General features: G+C 42.8%; 1 protein-coding gene across 8 annotated transcripts in view; it reads left to right on the top strand.

The window, feature by feature from the left end:
• FGF13 (fibroblast growth factor 13) overlaps window positions 1-17393 on the top strand; it is a 659009-nt gene that overhangs the window by 531215 nt on the left and 110401 nt on the right. The window contains exon 1 of one of the 8 annotated variants that reach the window (XM_080652002.1): window positions 14800-16102. The exons of the other annotated variants lie outside the window; for them this stretch is intronic. Within the exon in view, the coding sequence (XP_080508128.1) occupies window positions 15916-16102 (187 nt within the window). The 5' untranslated portion in view covers window positions 14800-15915. Of the gene's footprint in view, window positions 1-14799; window positions 16103-17393 lie in introns of those variants that run through there. 8 annotated transcript variants of the gene reach the window in all.

The raw sequence follows: 17393 nt of genomic DNA, 5'->3' as shown, positions 1-17393 counted from the left end.
ATGCTGGCTTCATAGAAGGAGCTTGGAAGTGTTCCTTCCTCTTGAATTTTTTGGAATAGTCTGAGGAGGATAGGTTTTAGTTCTTCCTTGAATGTTTGGTAAAACTCTCCTGTGAAGCCGTCTGGCCCCGGGCTTTTGTTTGCCGGAAGCTCTTTGATGACTGCTTCAATTTCTTCCATAGTTACTGGCATATTGACCTGTTTAGATTCTTCCTGATTGAGTTTTGGAAGGTTATATTTTTCTAGGAATATGTCCATTTCCTCCAGGTTGTCCAGTTTGTTGGAATAGAGTTGTTCGTAGTATTTTTTAACAATCCTTTGTATTTCGGCAGGATCTGTTGTTATTTCACCTCTTTCATTTCTGATTTTGTTTATTTGGGTCCTCTCTCTTTGCTTCTTGGTGAGCCTGGCTAGAGGTTCATCAATCTTGTTTATCCTTTCAAAGAACCAGCTCTTGGTTTTGTTGATCTTTTTTATTGTTTCTTTGGTATCTATGTCGTTTATCTGTGCTCTGATCTTTATTATTTCCTTCCTTCTGCTTACACTGGGCTTTTCTTGTTGCTCTTTTTCTAACTCTTTGAGTTGTTGGGTTAGGTAATTTATTACCCCTGTTTCTTGTTTTTTGCAGTAGGCTTGTAGAGCTATGAACTTCCCTCTCAAGACTGCTTTCGCTGTGTCCCATAGATTTTGGATTGTAGTGTTTTCATTGTCATTTGTTGTCATGATGTTTTTTATTTCTTCTTTGATTTCTCTGGTAACCCAGTCATGGTTTAATAGCATGCTGTTTAGTCTCCATGTGTTTGATTTCTTTGGGTTGTTTTTATTGTAGTTGATTTCCAGTTTTATGCCACTGTGGTCTGAGAAGATGCTTGATATGATTTCTATCTTCTTGAATTTGAAGAGACTTTGCCTATGTCCCAACATATGGTCTATCTTTGAAAATGACCCATGTGCACTTGAGAAGAATGTATATTCTGTGGCTTTGGGGTGAAATGTTCTGAAGATGTCAATTAATTCCATCTGGTCTAGTGAGTCATTTAGGATTGATGTTTCTTTGCTGATTTTTGGTTTAGAGCATTTGTCCAATGGTGATAGTGGGGTATTAAAGTCTCCTACTATCATTGTATTGCTGTCAATCTCTCCCTTGATATGCTCCAGGAGTTTTTTTATGTATTTGGGTGCTCCTGTATTGGGTGCATATATGTTTACCAGAGTTATTTCTTCTTGTTGGATTGCTCCCTTTAGTATTATGAAGTGGCCTTCCTTATCTCTTGTTATGTCCTTCACTTTGAGATCTAATTTGTCAGATATAAGTATTGCTACCCCAGCTTTTTTTTCAGTTCATTTGCCTGGAAAACCTTTTTCCATCCCTTCACCCTCAGTCTGTGTGCGTCTTTTTTTCTGAGGTGGGTTTCTTGTAGACAGCAGATATATGGGTCATGTTTTCTTATCCAATCCATTACCCTATGTCTTTTGATTGGGACATTTAATCCGTTTACATTTAAAGTTATTATTGATAGGTACTTATTTGTCGCCATTCCTATTCTTTACACCTGTGTTCCTTCTTCGCTTCCTATTTCTTTTTTTTTTTTTACAGCAGACCCTTTAGCATTTCTTGCATTGCTGGTTTGGTGGTAATACATTCCCTTAGTCCTTTTTTGTCTGTGAAGCTCCTGATTTCACCTTCAATTTTGATTGACAGCCTTGCTGGGTACAGTATTCTTGGATTCAGACCCTTCCTTTGCATGACTTTGTATATTTCATTCCATTCCCTTCTGGCGTGATGAGTTTCTGTTGAGAAATCAGTTGCTAGTCTGATGGGGGTTCCTTTGTATGTAACTTTCTGTCTCTCTCTGGCCGCTTTTAAGATTCTTACTTTGTCGTTGGTGTTTGCCAGTTTAATTATAATGTGCCTTGGCGTCAGTCTTTTGGGGTTCATTTTGCTTGGGACTCTGTGAGCTTCTTGGATTTGTGTGGGTTTTTTCTTCTCTATATCAGGGAAATTTTCTGTCATTATTTCTTCAAATAGGTTTTCTATTCCTTGCTCAGCTTCCTTTCCTTCTGGAACCCCTATAATGCGGATGTTGTTTTCTTTTGTGTTGTCCCAAAGTTCCCTTAGGCTCTCCTCCTACCTTTTAATTTTTTTTTCTAGAAGTTGCTCTACTTGGGTATTTTTTCCCATCTTGTCTTCTAGCTCACTGATGCGGTCCTCTGCTTCTTCTAGTCTACGCTTGATGCTTTCTATTGAGTTCTTTACAGCAGCGATGTCATTTTTCATTTCTTCTTGGTTCTTCTTCATTTCCTCTTGGTTCTTGCTCATATTGTCGAATTTGTCTTCCATTCTTTTCAGCCACCTTATGACCATTTCTCTGAATTCTTTTTCTGGAAGGTTGCTTGCTTCCATTTCGTTTACTTCCTTTTCTGGTGATGCCTGCTTTTCTTTCATATGCGGGCTGTGTCTTTGTCTCCCCATGGTCTCTCTTCTCTGGGTGTCTGGTTATGTAGTTCTCTCTCTCCTGCGTCGATTTAAAGGCACAAAATACAGCACTACCAGGTACAACACACAAGGCACTGAACAGAAATGTATTCACGATATTAACAACCTCCAATAAAGGTGACTACCAGAGAAAGGCAAATCAGGGGATAGTAGAGAAAGAAGAAGAGGAAAAAGAAAGAAAGAAGAAGAAGAAAAAAAGGGGGTGTCAAAATGAAATTGGGAAAAGGGAAAAAGAAGAAGAAAAAAAAGTAAGAGAGACAAGAAAGAGACTAAGAGAGAAAGGGAAACAGACTATATATATTGGGGATAAAACTCCAATAGAACAATCACTTATCCCAGCAAATGCCAGCAACAAGTACCTGGGGATTAATACAAACTACAACACCAACTAATATTGAGTGAGGCAAGGGAAAACAGAAGCACTAAACAAACAAAAAATAAACAAAAGAAGAATAAGCAAAACAATCTCACAAAAAAAGCATAAAAATTCGATATAATCTACATTCAAATGAACAACAACAAAAGGACAGAGAGAAGAACAATTTTTTGGATAATTAAGACAGCGAAGAGAGAGGTGTGTATGGACTTGGAACAGGGGATTGGAGATTAGATATATAAGTAGGGTGAAATTTTAAAAGGGGGTAAACAGAAAGAATAGGGAAAATCTAAAGCAGGAAAGGGGTAAGATAAACAGGACACTGAAAAGGGAAAAGTGAGGAAGAGAGTGATGGCATAAAGGTAGATTTGAGATAGAGTAAAATGATGCTAAAGGAAAGATAAAAATAGAATGTAGAACATTAATCCCAAAACAAAATGAAGAGAAAATAAAATGACACTTAACAAAAAAAAGAAAGAAAAAGATAAAATAGCAGTAGTAATAATACGGATTGAAAATAAAAATGTAATAATTAAAAAGGTAAAATCAAGTGAGGAAAAAAATTAGTTTCTTGAGTAAAAGATGCAAAAAATGAAAATAAAAAAATAAAAAATAAAAATAAAATGTGGAGTAGTGAAGGTCATTCACTTCCTCTGTTGTTCTGTTTGGCACGCCTGTTTCTCAGTCCGGACAGTATTGCAGTTCCCTGCGTTCCACTGCTCTTCAGTGATGTAAGCCAGTCCTGATTTTAAGCAGGCGGTGTGTCTTAATTCGTATTCCTTTATTTATTTTTTTTTCAAATTTTTATTAAGGTATTATATGTGTACATATCTTACCATTGCCCCCCACCCCCATCCTTTATTTTTGATTACACAAGAGTCAATTTGTGATTCAGCCCCTGGGTGGCAGTGTTTCTGGATTGACTTCCTGGTTTATCTATGGCCTCTCTAGGCAGTGTTAGAGCCTTCTTTCCCTGTGGCACTCACTACCGGTTTGTGGGAGTGGGCTGCCTCAGAGCTGGCTCTCGGATGGTCACTCCCCGCTCCGATCCCCAGGTTCCAGAAAAACAACTTTCCCCTGCAGTCTCCCAGTGTGTCCCCAACTGGGTGAACCTATGAATTGGGCTTAGTAATCAGAAGCAAGAATTTCAAGAGGAAAAAGCCCAAGTGTGCGCACTCCGTGGCTGCGCGTAAGTCTAGCACACCCCTGAAATTCTTAGGGTGTCCCTGCACTTCAGATCAAAATGGGTTGCTTTTTAGAGAGCCCTTCTGTTAGCAGCTCTGAGGACCCCCTTCCACATTCACAGATCACGCCAGCCCCAGCAGCCACCGATTTTTCTAGGCACAGACTTCCCTGGTCCTCCAGCTCCCGCAAAACGCGCGTTCCTCTCTCGCGCTGGGACCAGAGACCTCACCTTATCCTAGGCGAAATCTGACCTTTCCGTGGTGGAGTGTAGAGCTCCTCTGAACCCGTGTGTTTGCGCCAATTGGGGAGCGTTGTTCTGGGGCTCGCAGGTGTTCCGTGGGTGCCGCAGTTGTGGATTCTCAGGCTTCCGATAAGCTCCACTTTCCGGTTCCAGATGGCGGCGACTCCGCGTCCAAGCCCGCAGCTCCGGGAGGGGACCCAGCCGCAGTGGGAGCTGCCAGGTCAGGGGAACCCCGTCTAGCAGTCTCCCACCTTCTTCTGGAGTTCAGCTGTCCCCCAACTTGCCAACAAACACTCCTAGTGCGACCCTCAGCTGTTCTTTCTTTCTGCTCCGGGACAAGGCTCGGAACACGTCTGTCTATTCCGCCGCCATTTTTCTCCTCCGCATATTGTTGGGTCTTATCCCAGATTTCCTGACTCTGAAACTCTGGGGATGGGACCCAGCAAGCTGTGTTTTAAACCCCCTTCCTGGTGATCCTGAGTCCCGCTAATGGTTGAGAATCACAGCTGTAGCATGAGCCAGGGTAAATCTGTATATTTATTTTAGACAGTGTATGCTTAATTTCTGACTGGTCCTTTTCCATTTTTTTGGCATTCTCATTAAGATCCTTAAAGGTCTCACTAAGTTCCTCTGGGGTTTTTAGAAGATTCTTGAGTAACCTTATAAATGTGGTTCTGAACTCTATGTCGTCCAGTAGTTTGCTTGTCTCCATTTCTTTCATTCGTGACATGTTTCTTTGTCTCTGCATTTTGGCTGCTTCCCTGTGTTGATGGAATGGCTTTGTGTGGTAGGTGACCTATAGGGGCCAGTAGCTCATCCTCCTCAATCACCTGAGGTGGACACTCTTGGTACACCCCTTTGTGGGCTGAGTGCAAAGTCTTGGAGTAGTTAAGCCTTGATTGCTCTTGGTACACTGGGAAGAATTGACCTCCAGGCCAATTGGCTGTGAGGACCTGCTGTGTCTATAATGGAAGAACTGCTGTGTTGGAGACACGCTTATGGTGCAGGACTTGTTTCAGTGGGGCTTTGGTGTTCACTGAGTCTGCCTCTTGAATGTGTCACTTATGGATTTGAGGAGTTGAAATCTGGTGTCTCACACTGACCACTAGGTACACTGGCTTCTGGATCTCCAATGGGGTGCAGGTCAGCTACTGTCTGAGGCCACCCAGCAGGAGCTACAACGAGAACTACAGTTTTCTCCTCTTTGCTTGGGGTTTGGAGGTTTTGGAGCTGTGTGACCCAGGCTGCAAGTTTGCTATGTTAAGCTGCGATAGGGCAGGCCATTCATATGCTAAAGCCGCTGCTTGGAGCTTGGGTGGGTTTGTAGGTTGTGCAGGGCGGGGTCTCAGAGCATCAGTAGGCTAGGGTGTGGCAAACAGCAATGGCTGCCAGTTAGCTGGCTCTGCATCTCCGACCACGTCCTCGTGTCCTGCGCCCCAGCACAGTAAACAATTATTCCTGCGTGCAGCTCTGCAAGCAAGCCACCCTCACTTTCCGACCCGATGGCAGACAGTCCAGCTTCTCCCCGTAGGAGTTTGGGTCCCCCGCGTCTCCCCAGAAACTGGATTTCAGAGTAATCGGGGGCTTGTCTCCCTTCGGGTTGAAAAAAGCAATGCCTGCTGCCAGCCCGGATCGCGCGCCTCCAAACCTCAGCTTGTCAGCGCTTGTGCACATCTCAATGCTCTTTTCTCTTTCCTTCTAGTTGTAGAACTTCCACTCAGTTCCCGTGGTTCTGGGTGATAGACGTTTTTTCTTTTAGTTGTAGTTTTGAAATTGTTGTGCGAGGCAGCAGTTTAGGTGTTTACCTACACCGCCATCTTGGATCCTCCGGAAGATTTTTTAAAAATGTTTTCAACATATTAAAATACCATCTAAGTCCTAGTTGTCCCTATTCAATAAGGATACTGAAGTCTACATAGAAAATTACTAGTATTTTCTGGCTTAGACAGTGATTTTCCCATATTCTTTAATTCATTTGTTAGCTTAAAGTTTTATCATACATCCCTCAGGGCATAGCTCAGTACATGCCAAATAGTTCTCAGTGAATCTTGACTGATTGACTGAATGAATGAATGAATGAATGAGTGAACAAGTTGACTCAGGGCAAATTTATTCAACTACTCTTATCTCATACCTCTCTTCTAGAATGAGATTGTTAATTGAGCATCAAGACCCCTGTTAGGAAATCAAGTTCTAAAAATTGCTTGAGGTATTCAGTGGTTGTAGAAGTTATAAAATGATTTCAATCTGTTGATTATACTTTTAGCTGTTTATCAGAAGGGGAAAGTTACAGCAAATTAGTTAGAATGAATACTGAAAAAAATTCCTGATTGCAAAAGGATAGTCATGTGCTCTAGGAGTGGAAGCGCATACACTGTGTGTAATATTTTTCTCTTTTGGCTGAACTCAAATTTCTTATAGCTGAAAGCAAATGGCACAAAAAAGATTATAATGTGGAAGGCCACTTTTCACTGTATGTGAAGAATTGAGAGAATTGGGAGTGCTTTAACTTCTTTTCTCTGTGAAGTAGTGATGAAAATAAAGGCCAGAGAGTATCTCTTGGGCAGGGGTCCTCAAACTACGGCCTGTGGGCCACATGCAGCCTGCCGAGGACATTTATCCGGCCCGCCGGGTGCGTCTGCCTGTCCTGCTTAGCAGCCGACTCGTCCCGGGCCCGCAGTGCGCATAGGAATTTGTTCATAGTTTTTTTTTTTTTTTTTTTTTTTTTTTTTTTTTTTTTTTTTAAACTATAGTCCGGCCCTCCAACGGTCTGAGAGACAGTGAACTGGCCCCCTGTTTAAAAAGTTTGAGGACCCTGCTCCTGCTCTTGGGTCTTAGCATTCTAAAGCTCTAGATTACTTGAGTTGGAGCAGGTACTGGTCAAAGTACTCCCTGAGCTGAGAAACCCAGAATGACATTAAGCAGTGATTTATAATCATTTCATTCAGTGCAAAATGTAGCAGTTTCCTTTAAATATCACTCTAAGAAGTTATTAGAAGTATATGAATTATGCTCATAACTAAACATAGGTTATATCTATTCCTGTTTGTTTCATAATTCACTTTTGTTAAGAAAAAGAAAGAAAAAACTTAACTTAATTGAAATCATTCTATATTCCCCATCTTTTCCTGTTACCCACGCCAAGAGTTAGCCATAACAGGCACCACACTGTTCAGCAGCCAAAATTCCAGAAGCAGTGCCAAAGAGGAAAAAGTCATATTTAAAGACTGGTGTTGTATACATATATTGTATTGGCTGAATACCCTCGGCTTAAACACTGGCACCACCACCTGTGTACAGGCCAGGAAATAATAGACATATCACTTAATCTTTCTAGACTTTACTTTCCTGATCTGTAAAATGTCAATAGTGATAATATCTACCTTAGAGGTTGTTGTAAGGATTAAAGAAAAATAGTTACAGTACTGAACAGGTTGCTTGTCCAGTTATAGCCACAGAATTTATTGAGTGTTATCACCATTTGAAACACAAGTTTTGGCCCCCAAAATTGAAAGTAGAGTGGAGAGTTTAAAAACCATCTAGGTGAATCAATAAAGAAGAGGTGGTGTGTGTGTGTGTGTGTGTGTGTGTGTGTGTGTGTGTGTGTGTGATATTATGCAATGGAATATTATGCAACAATAAAAAAGAATGCAATCTTGCCATTTGCAACAACATGGATGGATCTAGAAAAGTGGTTCTCAACCTTTCTAATGCCACGACCCTTTAATACAGTTCCTCATGTTGTGGTGACCCCCAACATAAAATTATTTTCGTTGCTACTTCATAACTGTAATTTTGCTACTGTTATGAATCGTAATGTAAATATCTGTGCTTTCCGGTGGTCTTAGGCTCTACAGCAGTGGTTCTCAACCTGTGGGTCGCGACCCACAGGTTGAGAACCACTAGCAGTGTCGCCTAAGACCATCAGAAAACACAGATATTTACATTACGATTCATAACTATCAAAATTACAGTTATGAAGTAGCAACGAAAATAATTTTATGTCGGGGGTCACCACAACATGAGGAACTGTATTAAAGGGTCGCGGCATTAGAAAGATTGAGAACCACTGATCTAGAGGGTATTATGCTAAAGTGAAATAATTTGGGCAGAGAAAGACAAATACTTTATGGTTTCATATATATGTGGAACCTAAAAAAAAAACAAACCCAACAAAATAAAACAGACTCAGAGAAACAGAGACCAAAGGAATGGTTACCAGAAGGGAGGGGTGAGGGGATGGGTGAAAAGGTGAATGGGAATATAGTCAGTAATATTGTGATAAGTTTTCACAGTGACAGATGATTACCAGAATTAGTAGGGTGATCACATAGTAAGGGATAAAAATGTTTAATCACTATATTATACATCTGAAACTAAGATAACCAATATAAAAGTGCATACCAATTATACTTAAGTTGGCTTTTTTAATCTAGGGTATCTGCACAGTTCTCAGGTGGATCGTGGACCTCTCCTTTGTCTCCTTAGAATCTGGAGGATATCATTCCTCTGAATTCAGCAGGTGCTACTGCCCAAATCCTGGTTGGTGTCCAAAACAAGATATCAAGATTCTTAAAACTGAGGGAACACAGAACTATTTTCCCATTACCTCTCTGCTTCTTTAAAAAATGACAACTTTTGCCCTGGCTGGTTTGGCTCAGTGGATAGAGCGTTGGCCTGTGGACTGAAGGGTCCTGGGTTCAATTCCAGTCAAGGGCACACGCCCGGGTTGTGGGCTGTGTGCAGGAGGCAGTGGATCAATAATTCTCTCTCATCATTGATGTTTCTATCTCTCTCTCCTTCTCCCTTCCTCTCTGAAATCAATAAAAATATATTTTTTAAAAAATGACAACTCTTGATAGGAAATTGGTGGAATCAGTGTCATTAGCAAATAGGTAATCAAACAGGGTTCCTTCTGCTGTCTTAGAAGCTCACCCCCATATGCTAAGTACTAATGTACCATCGTTTACAAGCGCTGCATTCCCACCTTCAAATCCTGAGTTTAGGTCACCTTTGTCCAGAAATCTTATTTCCTGAAAAAACTTAGATCCAGGAAAATTACTGATTGTCTGCTTTTGTCCTAAATCCTCCATTTTTTCCCTTAGCTTTTCATTTATATTACTTAGTTCACTGGGCAAGAAATGAACCCAGCGTTACAGATATTTTGCCTCTGAGTCTTGCACATTTTTAATCTGCCATAAATGTCTCATCATAGAAACACCTCATTTATGTTTGTTAGCCACTAATCAGTTCATAAAATAGCAACTCCTCTTTCAATATCTTCAAATATTATTGAATAAAATTGAATCATCCTTACTTAGAGAAGCTGGGGCTTTTATTGGCTCTGTCACCAATGAGGCAACCAACTTGGTTAAGAATAAATTTATTGTATCTAGAAAGTATTTCCCAAACGTTGGACAAGAGAAACTTTAGAAAATGGGTTTAACTACTTTGACCCACATGCTCCAAGTTCACCCAATATGGATTTCCAAAATCAATGGCACTAGCTATCTCCATGCCCAATAGGGACAAGACCTTAAGCTTTCTTAGCAATGATGTTGCTTCCCCTCTCCCTGTGACCAATTCTTGGTTGCAGGCCCTGGGCAATATAAATAATACATAGTATAGTTTTTATAATAGAATGAGAGCCTTCAGGGAAATCAACTCACGTATCCACCAAGATAGATAAAATTTCTGTTCTATTTATAAAAAGCTTCTATAGGAAAATAAGCAATCATGGCATTTTCTACTGAAAATACTGTTTTCCTTGTACAAAACTTAAATCTCCACAAATTGTAGTTTAGACTCATTTCCTTGTGTTCTTTCCTTATGATCAAGAAATAAAACTTGACACCAACTATCCAATATTTCTCTCCAGGTTTTCTTGATTAAATGACCAAGCAGATAATCCACAGCCTTGAACTCTTAATGTTGCAGCTGCTATGACTAATTAAATGGCAAAGATCTGAATTCATTGATATGATTAATACCATCAGGGTGCTTTATGGTTTTACTCTTTGCAAATTATGACTGAATAATGAATTTTCATTCTTAATAAAAATTATTAATACATTTTTATTATTAATCCTAAGTGGGTTATAAGATTTTTCTTCTTAAAGGATCAGAATTAATCAGTATGTTCACAATTGATTTTAAATACAAACTAGAGGTGGCTTTAGTAAATTCTACAGCTTAAGTATTTAGAGAATGATCTCAAAAATGGGACAAAATGAAGACCAAGCCATCATCCTAGTGCAATGCAAGCCTAGGGTTCTTTGGCTTTTCATCAGGAATGCAAGTTTTGGAGAGCCAATCAATTGCTAAAAAATTGGTTCTGGAGACCTTTGTTCTGAAGTATAGTTCCCCCAAATGATCTGACTATGAGAAACTCATTGCCAGCTAATAAATATGTCAGGTTATATTATAAAATACAGTCATCACTCTTCTGTCCCTGGAATTCCAGTGCCACATTGACAAGAGTCCTTTAAATTGCATTTTCAGTTTTGCTTGAAGTTAGGTGTCAAATGCTTTTTCTAATGGTTTTTCTCTAATCTCCTAATTTGTGTATCTATCCAGTCATTTCTCTTGGCTTTGGATGTACTTAGATAGACCACAAAAGGTGTACTTGTTGCACAGTCACTTAAATATCCCCTTTGCTGCCCTACTCAGTTAAGGTGGGATCCCAATGTTGCTTGACTTTGGTACTCTTGATTCTGCCTCCCTTTCCTCACTTTGAGCTTATTATTGCCCTTGACCTGGTAATTGCTCACTCAGATGTTCTGATGGATGGGCAATGAAGATAGCAATCTGGCAAGTGGCTCCATTTAAGCTTATCTTCACGTAGAAAGGGTGTTTGAAATCTCTCATTTTCAGAATTTCAGAAAGACAGCCAATTCCTTCCTGCTCAAATGGCTTGGAGGCTGCTCCTACTTAGGCTGTCTGAATTCCCTCATTTTTACTCATCACAGTCACATCTGTTTGGATTTCTGTCTTTCTCCTGGAGATTAATCTTAAGAGTAGGTCCCCTCAGCTTCTTTTCAGCTCATCTGAGCCCTGCCAAAAGAGATTGGCAGAGAATGATTAGCATTCTATGCTCTGATAAATTACGTAACTCTCTCTGAAAAGAATGCTAAAGCCTGGTTCTCAAGTGAATCCACGAGGAATAGAGCCAAGGAGACTTAATGTGTTTTTCATTGGAATCCAGTTTAGAGTTCATGTTCTGGTGGTGTGGAAAGGGGAGGACAAAAGTATGAGGAGGGGAAGATAAACAGTTCGGAGGAATAGGGGCATGTACAAAATAAAATAAAATCATAGACTCCCAGAACCAAAATTACTTTAAGGAACATTTCATCCAGAGATTTTCAAACATTTTGTATTTAACAATATAATTCTTTTTTCATAAGAAATCATACAATAAGCCCCAGTATATAAAATAAATGAAAGCAGAGATGCTGTTATGGAACCATGGGTGAAGAAACTTACATCCCCTCCATGTATTCTTAGTGTCTGTAGAATACAATGTGAAAGTCATTAATTGAATGTACGGGGTTACTTTAATGATGGGAAAACTGAGGCCCCAACAGGAGAAATCCTCAAGGTCACACAGCCCATTAGCAACAGTCAGAATGAAACCATATTTCTCCTATCACTCAGGCTAGAACTCTTTGTGAGTTGAATTGGAGAAAGGAGCTATATATGCTTCCTTCTTTAACATGATCAAGGAGAGCTAGGTGGATAGTGCAGTGAGGGGAGGAGGTCTAGGAGAAGCAAAGGAGAGTGGACCCACCCATCATAGGAAGTTGGAAGCCCTGGGAATTGAAACTCTATGAATCTGGAGGAGACTCAGGAAGTTCCATAGCAAGGGTGCAGTGCAAACTGGCAAGCACAGAACAAGACAGTAGAACAAGGTACCCTGGAAATAATTATCAAAAGAAAGTTATTTCTTCTTCTTCTCATGAAAATGGCATACTGCTGGGGTAGCATTAAAACACAAAGGAAAGACAATATATGCTTTTCTAGGGTGGAGTGCAGTCTTTCTTTTATATGCTTTCCAACAATGGCTAGAATTTGGGCACAGTTCTCCTTTGAAGACTTGAGAGTTATATTCACATTCTTATCTGAATTTTAAAGTACCTAAGAAATACACACAAGAGTTAAGAAAGGATAAAAATATATACTTAATTAATGGTTAAGCTGAAGGCATACTGTGATTTTAACCCAAAGTCCAAATGGCCTTCTACTTTTCTCCTGGTTGATCCTCCAATCTAGTCACAGGCCTCTGTGAGTTCCTTTAGAGGAGAAGAAAGGAGAATGCATGTGGTCTGTAGGTAGACAGAACACAGAGTTAGAGGCCCCTATCTCCACTCTCACCAATCATGAGTTACTTCTCAACTATAGAGAGAGAATTATAATGGGGGGGGGGGTATAAAAAGGCAGAAGTACCTTTTATGGACTGATGGGAACATGTGGCAGTAAGAGCTTGTGGCCCCTTTATACATTCTCATTTTTTAAGATTATAAAATTTAAGAAAGGTATCCATAAACACACATAGAATCTTATTAGCTTTGGCCCAGTGGTTCGATGAGCTCATGGCATAGAGGTTAGTAAAACTTAAATATTTACATGTTTGTGTTCGTGACTTTGTCATGATGTTCTCTCCCCATTGTATATTCCTGAAGTCTTCCCCATGCCTTTTTACCTCTAATACTGACCTCTGAGTGGCCATACTAGTAATTCTCCAGGCATCCTGAAAATACCTTATGAATGGTGTTTGCACAAGCCAACAGTGAGTGCTCTTCTAGTGGAAAGTGGAGGTAAAAGACTGTAGGAAAACCCTCATTTTCTCAGTACCATTTCCTCATTCCCACTTTTTCTAAGTTCTAGTCCTTGCCTGAATCAGAACTTTGTCCTTCTTTAGTTTTTTCATGCCTGCTTTGGTTTAGGGCCTTAAGAGAGAAGCAAGAAGAAAGAAAGAAAGACCTTTGGATTGGGGATCCTCAGAAGATAGAAACATGCAGAGAGTGAGTAGGAATATCTTAACTGCCCCTTCCACACCCCAAATATTTAGCTTTGGTCTGACCCTCCTTTTAGTGAGATTATGTCCCTTCATAATACTTGGAAGTTGAATCGCATTCATTCTGAGCCAGGAAACATCTTCCCATCCTTCAGAATCAATATAAACCAGTCATCATCAATTATTTCCAATAAACTTTTATTGAGCATAAACTCTGCAGGGAATCTCAGACCATTTGGTATCACCTTCCTATAACTGTCTTATCTTGCCCCTGCAACCTTCACCCCAGCCTGTTTCTGCAGGCACAAAGTAGTGCTTCTGATGAGGCAAGAGACATTCAAAATTGGGGAGAAGCGTGTGTGTGTGTAGGTGTCAGCAGCTCCCAGTGGACCACTGGAATCTACAGAAGGGTAAGGTGATTCAGCTCTGATGGGCTAAGAAGCCCGAGTTTCCTAGTTGGGAGTTCAGGCAAGAAAAGAAGGGCTGGAGTCTGGGCATTTGGTTTTGCATCTACATCTATTCTGAAAAGATCTGAAGGAGGTGGAAGTCCAGCAAAAATAGTGTACTGGCAGCTCCAACATAGAGCAGCCCTATTGGAGGCATCCTTTTGGCATCAGAAATCATGTAAAATAGTGAAACAGTCGCTTCTGTTTGAAGGTAGGGATGTGGATATATACCATTCTCTGTAATATTCTTGACCTCAACATTCCTTATTTTTCTACTGCAGATTAAAATACAGAACAGTGCAAGTACAGAACTTGTGAATAGAGTGAGGTGAGCAAAAGGCCAGACTTGATTCCCTAATTGGAGGTAGAGAGGCTGCCTGAGCTTGAGGAGCAAGTGGGGGGAAAAAAGAAGAAGAAAGAAAGAAGTTAGGAGATTGGAGATGGGCTAGGACCATGGTCAGCAAACTGCGCCTCGCGAGCCACATGCGGCTCTTTGGCCCCTTGAGTGTGGCTCTTCCACAAAATACCACGGCCTGGGCCAGTCTATTTTGAAAAAGTGGCGTTAGAAGAAGTTTAAATTTAAAAAAATTTGGCTCTCAAAAGACATTTCAATCGTTGTACTGTTGATATTTGGCTCTGTTGACTAATGAGTTTGCCGACCACTGGGCTAGGACTTAAATAAGGAGGATAGGCTGGGCTCTGCATTTCCCCAATACTGCTTATGGCGCACAATTCAAGTTCTCTGCTCTGATCCCAACCCTAACGTAATGGATAAGGGGCATACAGGAAAAGCGGGGTTCTGATGGTGCCAACTGGCTAGAAATGAAAAGTCAGCAAAAACCACTGGGTGGCAGCGTGGTGTGCAGAAGCAGCTCTGCAGTGCCACTGCTACTGCTGCTGCCACGGGGGTGGGGGTGGGGGTGGGGGTAGGGGGGCTGAATTCATCTGGGAGCTCGGGTCTTTCTCCAGAATGGCTACAAGTGTCGCCAGGCGAAATACCTCACTGGTGTGTGTGTGTGTGTGTGTGTGTGTGTGTGTGTGTGTGTGTCTAACTGAGGAACTTCCTGGGGACTCCAGCTGGGGCATTCGTTACATGGTCACCTGAGAGTTATATACTAAGAAACACCCCATTCTGCTGTCCCCCATTTTCAAGCACCACCCCTTTCACCCCCACCCCCGCTCCTCCAATGCAACTAGCTCATCCTGGTACCTCCTCCATCACTGTTCCCGAAGCTCCTTTCGGGAAGAGGAAGGGAGAAGGATTTAGTGATGGGGCACTGCTTAAGCCCCTACAGGTGTTAGCACCAGCGGCCAGCTGGGGACTAGGGGGGTGGGGGGGGCGGGTGGGAGAGGCCCGGGCCGCCAGGGGAGGGGGCCTCTGGGAGGCTGTGGAGCTTGAGGAGCAGGAAAAAAGCTCTTCCTGAGGTTGCTTGCAGCGACGGAATTCTGGTGCTCGGACTTCGTGCCGCGCCCAGCCCAGAGCAGCAGCAGCGACAACCACCGCGAAGATGGGAGGCCATTACCTGTTTGATCCCCATCGGAAAGCTGACACCGGCCAACTTTTCCAGATCGTCACCCCAAGAAGTTGCAAGGACTAGTCGAAGGGTCCGAGGGGCCAGGGTGAGGACGCGCTCCCCGGAGCGTTTCCCCCTTCCCCCTCCCTCTGCCGCCTGCACTCCCAGCCTCTCTCCCGCCCGCGCACTCCCTCCGCCCGCCTCGCCTCCCTCCTTCAACCCCCTCCGCGAGGCACAGGGCCGGGGGAGGGGGGGTGCCGCCAAACTCTGACCAGAGCCGCCTGGACTTGCACAGTGTCCTCGGGGCGCAAGGGCCAAGCGCACGCAGTCGCGCAGCTCTGCCTCTGTCCTCCAGTCTCGCCCGCGATCCCGGCCCGCGGCTGTGGCGTAGGCTCGACCCAGGCAGCCTGCTGCTCGAATCCCACAGCCCGCGCGGGAGCGGGACCACTGCCAGAGGAGCTTAGACGGCATGCTGAGCCCCCTCCTGGGCTGAAGCCCTTGAGCAGAGAAGTCCCGGCGAGCTCAGGCTAAAGAGCCAAAGGCGGCAAAGGCGCAAGACAGCAGATAAGCGGCGGAGGAGAGGGCGGAGGAGGCAAAGCCAGAAAGGGGCAGCAAAAGAAGTGGTGGTGGTGGGCGTCGTGGCCATGGCGGCGGCTATCGCCAGCTCCCTGATCCGGCAGAAGAGACAAGCCCGAGAGCGCGAGAAATCCAATGCCTGCAAGTGTGTCAGCAGCCCCAGCAAAGGCAAGACCAGCTGCGACAAAAACAAGTTAAACGTCTTTTCCCGGGTCAAACTCTTCGGCTCCAAAAAGAGGCGCAGAAGGAGACCAGGTCGGAAGGGGCTTTTGGTTGGTTTTGTTTTGTTGGGTTTTTTTTGTGTGTGTATTTTTTTTTTTTTTTTTGCTTCATACTTTACGAATTTGGAGGAGCTAGAGGGCGTGTAGGGTAAGCGTAGGTGAGTTTGTCGGTGGCCCATCTTGTATGGATGTGACCACCTAGCGGCTAGCCAATGTGCATGTTGAGGGAAGTGATTGCTTTCTCATCTCCTTCATAACAGCACCGGGCTTGCTGCATTGCCACTGCCATGGGACAGGCGCAGAGCGTAGGGCCATACCCAGCTCAGGCGGCGCGCCCCTAGCTTCAGGCGTGCCACATGTGTGCATGCCCCTGGGCAGGCGCAATACAGAAATGGCCACGGTGTGTGTGTGTGTGTGTGTGTGTGTGTGTGTGTGTGTGTGTGTAAATTTCAGGCACGGAGCTGGGTAGACACCACTCTCCCACCCCCTAACCAAGGATAGCCTAGGGAATTCCTCCCTTGCCTTTTATTCTTGCAAGTCTGACCCTTCCCTTCCAACTTCTGTGGGTTTCCAGAGAAGGACTCTAGGCCCTTTGTCGCTCTGTTGACTAATGAGTTTGCCAACCACTGGGATAGGGGCTTAATCACAAGGAACAACAACAGCCTGTAATTATTGGAATCGAGAGTCTAGGTCAGTGGTCGGCAAACTCATTAGTCAACAGAACGGCAAACCGCGGCTCGCGAGCCGCAATTTGCCGACCACTGGCTAGGGCATTCTGTTTCTTTGATCACTTTTAAGCTGATCGGACAGTGGTGCAGCTTTGAAATTTTTTTGCTGGAAAGAGGGGAGTGGATTCCTAGAATCTTTTATCAAAGAGCTTAGTGATCTGATTAAAATAGTAAAACTGCCTACTTGCTACTAAAATGCAGTAGAGAGGATCCTCATAGCAAGAGTGTAGGAGGTCCTTTTGAACCTATTTAGTGATCAGCTTAACATGTTCCTGTGCCAGGGGAAATTCACACAGCTGTAGGTGTCAGGTTGTGTCAAGGTAGACCTTCAGCCTAACCTGCAGCTTATTTGGGGATTCGTAACCAAATGAATCAATTCAGCTTTTTTTTTCTTTTAACTAGGTAAGTACTGCAGAATTTCATACTTGTCAATCTGTTATTTCTCTATTTATATGTTCTACACACCCTGAAATGGAAATGCAAACATACATTTTCTGTTGGCTTGAAGTTTTTCAAGGTATTAGCTGTATGGCTTAAGTGGGTACAAAGCATGATTATGAGGCCCAAATAATCACGTAAATATTATTTCAGTGCAGG

Source organism: Plecotus auritus, assembly GCF_963455305.1.
Source record: "Plecotus auritus genome assembly, chromosome: X".
Classification (NCBI taxonomy): Eukaryota; Metazoa; Chordata; class Mammalia; order Chiroptera; family Vespertilionidae; genus Plecotus; species Plecotus auritus.
The sequence above is the reverse complement of the archived record's forward strand: the minus strand, read 5'-3'. Positions and strand labels throughout refer to the sequence as shown.